Genomic DNA, 7,500 nt, shown 5'->3' with positions numbered 1-7,500 from the left:
TTACACGAAATCCTGATGTTTTCTCTGAGTGGGACAGCCGGGACAAGAAGAATCATTATATAGAGAAAGTGTGGTCAAAACGAACATCAGTGACCTCAAGGAAGACAAATACCATCAGTCCTCTTTTTGTTAATCCTGAGAAGAATTCCCTGCCTTCTTTGCACATTAAGCTCGATTTAAATGATTTTGTTAAAGATATAACTAAAATTGACCCATAGATTCACGTACTGGACGAATCAATTCTCCAGATTCACTGATGTAAAATCAAACGAGGTGTTTTTGTTTGAGAATAAAACTTTGGTGAAAAGTTAAAGTATACATACATACATATATATATATATATATATATATATATATATATATATATATACATATATATATATGTATATATATACATATATATATATATATATATATATATAATTTTACTGAGTTGACAAAGTCCACAGCTACTTGATAGACCGTATCCGACGATAGGATATAGAATTAATACGATCTTCTCAAGCGGCACAGAGGAAAGATTTGCTGGTAAATCCCTTGAAATTGAACACACCTCCTTTAGGCCTAAAGAGATCCTTGGCAGTGAACACCTGATGGTCTTCTGAGTTTAAATCTAGTACGATTTTTCCAAGTATGTATGAAATTCGAGATACTATGAACTGGGACAGTAATACCCGACGTTTGACAAGAGCATCAGTGAGTCGTTTCTTGGAGTGTTTAGGTGAGAGAGCTACTCCTATGAATTGTCAATGAAACTACGAATGATAAGGAGATTATCAGGATTGGAAAAAATGCTAAACTTCAACCTTATGGTTAAGACGTTTTCTATGATAAGGATCTTTTGTAAGGGTGCTCCGGTTCCACCCGCAAGGAGAAACTAGGGTGACTGCTGGTTGTTCGCAAGGGGGAAAGTCCCAGGGATGCCAAGAACTTGGGCATTCTTGCATAAGACCTAGTCTTTGTATAATTCTGTGTTTTTGTACGTATACTGTATGCTGTTCTGTATGTTGGGTAATATTTATTCTCGTAGTTGGCCAAGAGCTGTGCAATTTGCCAACTTAGCAAGTCGAGGCCGTATACACGGCCACACCGAAGGAAACTTGAAACAAATCAAAAACACAAAAATTTGTTATCGTGTGTGTGTGTGTGTGTGTGTGTGTGTGTGTGTGTGTGTGTGTGTGTGTGTGTGTGTGTGTGTGTGTGTGTGTGTGTGTCTGTCTGTGTGTGTGTGTTGTCTTGCTCCCCCATTCTTTGCAAGCAAAAGTCTTTGTGTCTATTTTGTGCTTCCTGTTGTATTTCCGAGCTGGTTCAGTCTTTCCCCGCTTTCTTCGATTGGTAGAAAGACCGTTTAGGCCTGGGGGTTCTACTTCTGGGCTCCATAATAAAGTCGTCGAGCGTTTTTTACTACAAAAGCTATGTAGTGCACTGCAGGATTGAGGAGTCCAGAACTTCAGATAAAAAACATGTGAGGATAATGTCTTTATGGTTGGAACATTTTGTTCGTTAAAACTTTATCAAGTACACGGATAAAATTTTACTGAGCGAAATGTTGTACCATAAGACTTTGTCCTTCCATGATGCTTTTCCTAGAATACTTGTCGGCAGTTGCCTCTCTCATGTCGTTCAGAACTTATTATGGCGACGGACACGACTATCTTGTTGTTGCACAAAAGTCACTATGCCTACTTTGCATTATTGCAACTTGGACAAGCAGAATTCCGCTATTTTGCCTTGGCAGTTCTGCGTAAGTGAAGTCTTGTTTCAAGTTGGGTATGGCTTTCAAATGTGAAATTTGCTCTATTCATGAACATGGTGAAAAAGAGATAGATAGGTACAAAGAGAGAGAAAGGGAGAGAGAGAGAGAGAAAGAGAGACATAGACAGAGGGAGGGAGGGACCAAATTTAGCAGCGATATCATTACATTCCATACCATCAGTGTCAGTGAATTTATAGTTTTATACTTGGTTTCTTCCGTGAATCAGAATTGGATCTACCCCATGCATTGTACGCACGCACACACACACACACACACACACACACACACACACACACACACACACACACACACACACACACACACGTATATATATGTATACATTTATATATATATATATATATGTATATCTATATATATATATATAGAAATATATATATATATGTGTGTGTATATATATAGATATATATATGTGTATATATGTATATATATATATATATATGCATATGTTTATGTATGTTTATATATATATATATATGTATATATTGTAGTGTTCTGTAGCCAACACGTATAATTACCCCTTCAGGACCCGTGATCGCAGAGTACGGGATAAACAATAGTCACCCCTTAGAACATGCGTTCGACTAAACATGATTTCAACTAAATTTAATTAATATAAATAACAATGTTCACTGTAACAACTTAATTTATTTTGTAAATAAAACAAAACTTATCCCTCTACATCCTGTAAGAAGCATATTTATGTATTGTAAATATATTTTGAATAATTGTATACTAAAGACCAAGAATCCAGAATTTCGCCACAAATATTGTAAATACCATCATCGTCATTTCTAATAAACAGATCAGTCATGGGATTGACTTTAAATATCCTAGCTTCCTCCAACAAGGACAATTGTAGTAACCACTACATTTCACCAAAATGTAGTGGTTACTACAATTGTCCTTGTTGGAGGAAGCTAGGATATTTATAGTCAATCCCATGACTGATCTGTTTATTAGAAATGACGATGATGGTATTTACAATATTTGTGGCGAAATTCTGGATTCTTGGTCTTTAGTATACAATTATTCAAAATATATTTACAATACATAAATATGCTTCTTACAGGATGTAGAGGGATATGTTTTGTTTTATTTACAAAATAAATTAAGTTGTTACAGTGAACATTGTTATTTATATTAATTAAATTTAGTTGAAATCATGTTTAGTCGAACGCATGTTCTAAGGGGTGACTATTGTTTATCCCGTACTCTGCGATCACGGGTCCTGAAGGGGTAATTATACGTGTTGGCTACAGAACACTACAGAACTCTCCCCCTAGTGACGAGGCAGGAGGAACGATATCTGTTTTTTCTTTGTAGTGTGTTTGTGGTTTGTAGCCCGTGTGTCCGGAGGTGTCGGAAGAGCAACAGGATCTTGTTCGTTTTCCGAGAGGAGGTATGCAGGCTTGGCGCGGTCTATGGAGATGACGTCAGTGGTTCCACGGCGATCGATGGTCAAGTTCTTCCTTGTCCTCTTGACGACTCTATATGGGCCATCGTATGGTTGTTGAAGAGGCTTCTTTACTCCCTCCACGCGAACGAAAACATGTGAGCAGTCTTCGAGGTCCTGGCTCACAAACGCTCTTGTAGGTGAGGTACGCGGTGGCACTGGCTGGAGTTTCTGCATTGTATCTGTAAGATTAGTAGCATAATCTTGAACGCTGCAGGGCTGCGTTATAGGGGCAGATGCAAGAAACTCACCGGGCAGACGGAGTGGAGTGCCATAAAGAAGTTCTGTAGAGGAGTGGCCAAGGTCTTCCTTGAGGGACGTGCGTATACCGAGGAGGACCATTGGAAGCACCGTAGACCAGTTGGTGCGGTCGCGTGCTGTTGCTGCAAGTGAAGCCTTGAGTTGTCGGTGGAAGCGTTCGACGAGTCCGTTGGATTGGGGATGGTAGCTTGCTGTTCTGAAACGCCGGATACCTAGCAAAGACATAACCTTGTTCCATAGATTGGATTCAAATTGGCTACCACGGTCGGATGTGAGGCTGAGTGGTGTACCGAATCTTGAAATCCAGGTGGTTATAAAAGCTTTGGCTACTGTTTCTGTGCTTATGTCAGTAAGCGGGATTGCTTCGGGCCAGCGTGTAAAACGGTCTACACAAGTAAGAATATACCTGAAGCTGTCGGAGAAGGGAAGCGGTCCGACGATGTCGACGAGTCGAGTGGAGACTGGGCGAAAGGTACCTGGAGGGGAGATGGTGTGGCGTGTGACCTTGGAAGCTTGGCATTTGACGCAGGTGCGGGTCCAGTGTCGAACGTCTTTGGCGATTCCACTCCAGATGAAGCGTGATGACATCATGTGCTGCGAAGCTCGAATACCTGGGTGGGAGAGGTCATGTAAATGGCGGAACAAGGGATACCTGTGGTTCTCGGGCAAGTAGGGACGGATGGTGTCCGTGGATACATCGGCGTAGAGCTGAGTGTTGATTCCAGGGAGCTGTACCTTCTTCATCTGCAACGCGGGGTTTTCCATCAATCGCTGCAGCTCGGTATCACCAGCTTGGTCTGCAGCGATGGCGGCGTAGTCGATGAGAGAGGTAGAGACTGCAGATATGTTGCGCGAGAGTGCATCGGCAGGACAGTTATCTTCACCTCGAACAAAACGAATATCTGTGGTGAATTGGGAGATGAAATCTATGTGTCGGAGTTGTCTAGGGGAGTATGTTGTCTTGTTATGAATGAATGTTGTTGTGATTGGTTTGTGGTCGGTGTATATGTGGAATTGTCGTCCTTTGACGAAATACCTGAACCTGTTGACAGCCTTGTAGATGGCTAGGAGTTCCTTGTCGAAGGCGCTGTATTTCTTCTCGGCATTGTTGAGCTTCTTTGAGAAGAAGGCGATGGGTTTCCAGGCATCGTTGATGTATTGCTGCAGAACTGCGCCGACACCTGTGTCTGAAGCATCTGTCGAGATGGAAGTGATGGCATCAGGAATAGGGAAACTAAGGGCGGTAGCATTCCCGAGTGCTTCTTTGGCTGCCATGAAAGCTGCATCAGTTTCGGCGTCCCAGTTGAGTACGATGGAACGTCCCCTCTTGCACGGCTTGATCATGGAGTAGAGCGGTTGGAGCAGTTGAGCGCAGCCTGGAATGAAACGATTATAGAAATTTAACATACCAAGGAATTGCTTGAGTTGGCGCTGTGTTGTAGGTTTCGGGAAACTCTGGATGGCGTCGCAGCGGGATGAGACAGGGGTGACGCCTGAAGGTGTGATGGTGTGTCCTAGAAAGTTGATGGATGACACACCGAAGTCAGATTTCTCGAGATTGATGTGGATGCCGTAGTCTTGTAGGCGGGTAAAGACTTGCTTCAGATGGTCTTGGTGCGTGGCTTCGTCAGGGCTGGCGATGAGTACATCGTCGATGTAGGTGAAGCAAAAAGGCAGGCCTCGTAGGACTTCGTCCATGAATCTCTGGAAAGTTTGGGCAGAGTTCTTGAGGCCGAAGGGCATTCGAACGTATTCGAACAAGCCAAAAGGTGTTGTGACAGCTGTTTTGGGGATGTCAGGCGGGTTGACCGGAATATGATGGAAGGCTTTTACAAGATCGATCCGGGAGTATACGCGAGTTCCTGCAAGGTGCGAGGAAAACTCCTGTATGTTGGGAACTGGGTACCTATCCATCACAGTTCGTGAGTTGAGGGCGCGGTAGTCACCGCATGGCCTGATGTCGCCGTTGCTTTTGGGGACGATGTGGAGAGCTGACGACCAGTTGCTTGAGCTTGGACGAATGATACCTTGACGCATGAGGGCTTCCAGTTCTGCCTTGGCTAGCTTGAGGCGTTCCGGAGCCAGACGACGGGCTTTGGCGTAGACTGGAGGTCCCGTAGTCTCTATGTGGTGCACTACGTGGTGTTTCACAGTCGTGGTCGTGGAGTAAGGTTGTGTCAAGGCAGGAAAGTTCCTGAGGAGAGAAGCAAACTTGTTATCAGCACTGATGGTTGAAAGTTGGCTACTTACTCCGGTTGTTGGCCTGGCGTTGGATGACATCGATGTAAGGGGGTCGTGGAGCTTGCGATTTTTAATATCGATCAGGAGATCGAAGTGGGTCAAAAAATCGGCGCCAAGGATGGGTTGGGAAACTGATGCAACGTAGAAGGTCCACTCAAAGGATCGGCGAAGGTTGAGTTCTAGCTGAAGTGTCTTCCTCTTGAAAACGGGTATCTTGGTGCCGTTGGCTGCGTAGAGGGAAGACATCGGCGGCAGTGATTGCTGGGATGCTGTGGCAGGCAGGACACTGACTTCAGCTCCGGTATCGATGAGGTATGTGGTGTTGGAGAGTGGATCAAATACGAAGAAGAGTTTCGATGTATGTTGGCGAACGCTGTGCGCCGTTAGCGTTCGCCCATCGTGTTTAACGGTGACGGTGAGAAGGTGCACGGCTGTGTACATTTCCTCGCATCTTGTCCAAAGCGACGATGGTAGTAGCAGACGCCTGATGTGTGCTTGGGTCTCCCTCTGGACGTAGACCTGGAGCGGTTGCGGTAGTATCTTGGTGACGGGGGTCGTTGTTGAAGATTGGCAACCTGCTCTTGGAGGGCGCTAACCTGGAGGGTGAGTTGGGAGACTAGCTCGGTTAACGCCTGAGTTGCAGACTGGTCGGCGAGGTTAGCGATGGTAGGGCGCGCAACTGGTACCGAAGCCATGAACTCATCAGCGAGTGTGGCTAGCTCGTCGAACGAGAGCTTGTTCTTGGCGCTGAAGAGGTTGCCTTGGATGGTTGTTGGTAGGCGCTGGTAGAATAGGTGGCGCAAGATGGAGGTGTCGAATGTTGCGTATTTGTCTCCGAGCAATCGCTTCATGCGTCGCAGCAAGTCGGATGGCTTCTCATTTCCAAGTTCTTCTTTCGAGAGGAGCTCCTGCAGGCGTGTAGCTTCGGAAGACTCAAGGCGGTCCAGAACGGCTTTCTTCAAATCCTCGTATGGGGTACCGGATGTAGGTGCCTTGGAGATGGTGTCTGAAACTTGGAGGAGTACGTCAGGTGGTAAGAGGCCACAAGCATGTGAAAACTTCTTAAGGCTGGTGGTAATGCGGTTTGCCGTAAAGTTACATTCGAGGATTGTGAACCATATTGTTGGGTCGCGGTTGGAAAAAGGGGGTGCGCGGAATGCACTTACTTCCTGTTGTTGATCGTCCGTCATGCTTACGTGATTAATATGCAGCGATGTTCGTGGGCAGCTGGGTTGGCGGGGCTGGGCAGGCTGGGTCAACGGGCAGGACAACCCGGGACGGCGGGGCTGGGCACGGCAGGGCGGCGGGCGGGGCTGGGCACGGCAGGGCGGCGGGCGGGGCTGGGCACGGCAGGGCGGCGGGCGGGGCTGGGCACGCTGGTGCGGCAGGCAGGCCGGCGGTGGTGCTAGGCTAAGCAGCCAAGCACGGACGGCGGGGCGGGGCTGACCGGGTCGCCGGGGCCGGGCTGGACGGGTAGGCCGGGCGGGACGAGAAGGCTGCGGCAGTGGCGGCGGTAGTCTACGACTGGCGGCTGGTGCGGCGGAAGTCCAGGGCAGGCAGCAGGGGCGTCGAGAGTAGTCCACGGCTGGCGGCAAGGGCGGCGGAAGTCCGGGGCAGGCGATCGGTCACTCCAGGGTCACCAAATGTAGTGGTTACTACAATTGTCCTTGTTGGAGGAAGCTAGGATATTTATAGTCAATCCCATGACTGATCTGTTTATTAGAAATGACGATGATGGTATTTACAATATTTGTGGCGAAATTCTGGA

At 46.5% G+C, this 7,500-nt stretch overlaps 1 protein-coding gene across 1 annotated transcript in view; it reads right to left on the bottom strand.

Moving 5' to 3' along the window:
• The window catches only part of LOC143039254 (uncharacterized), an 18,763-nt gene extending 11,841 nt beyond the window's left edge, over nucleotides 1-6,922 (bottom strand). Inside the window, exon 1 of the mRNA XM_076209126.1 lies at nucleotides 6,329-6,922. Within this exon, the coding sequence (XP_076065241.1) occupies nucleotides 6,329-6,922 (594 nt within the window). The remainder of the gene's footprint in view (nucleotides 1-6,328) is intronic.
• Between the last annotated feature and the right edge of the window lie 578 nt (nucleotides 6,923-7,500).

The sequence above is a fragment of the Oratosquilla oratoria genome, chromosome 26, assembly GCF_046742065.1.
Source record: "Oratosquilla oratoria isolate Oo_2021 chromosome 26, ASM4674206v1, whole genome shotgun sequence".
Lineage (NCBI taxonomy): Eukaryota > Metazoa > Arthropoda > Malacostraca > Stomatopoda > Squillidae > Oratosquilla > Oratosquilla oratoria.
The sequence above is the reverse complement of the archived record's forward strand: the minus strand, read 5'-3'. Positions and strand labels throughout refer to the sequence as shown.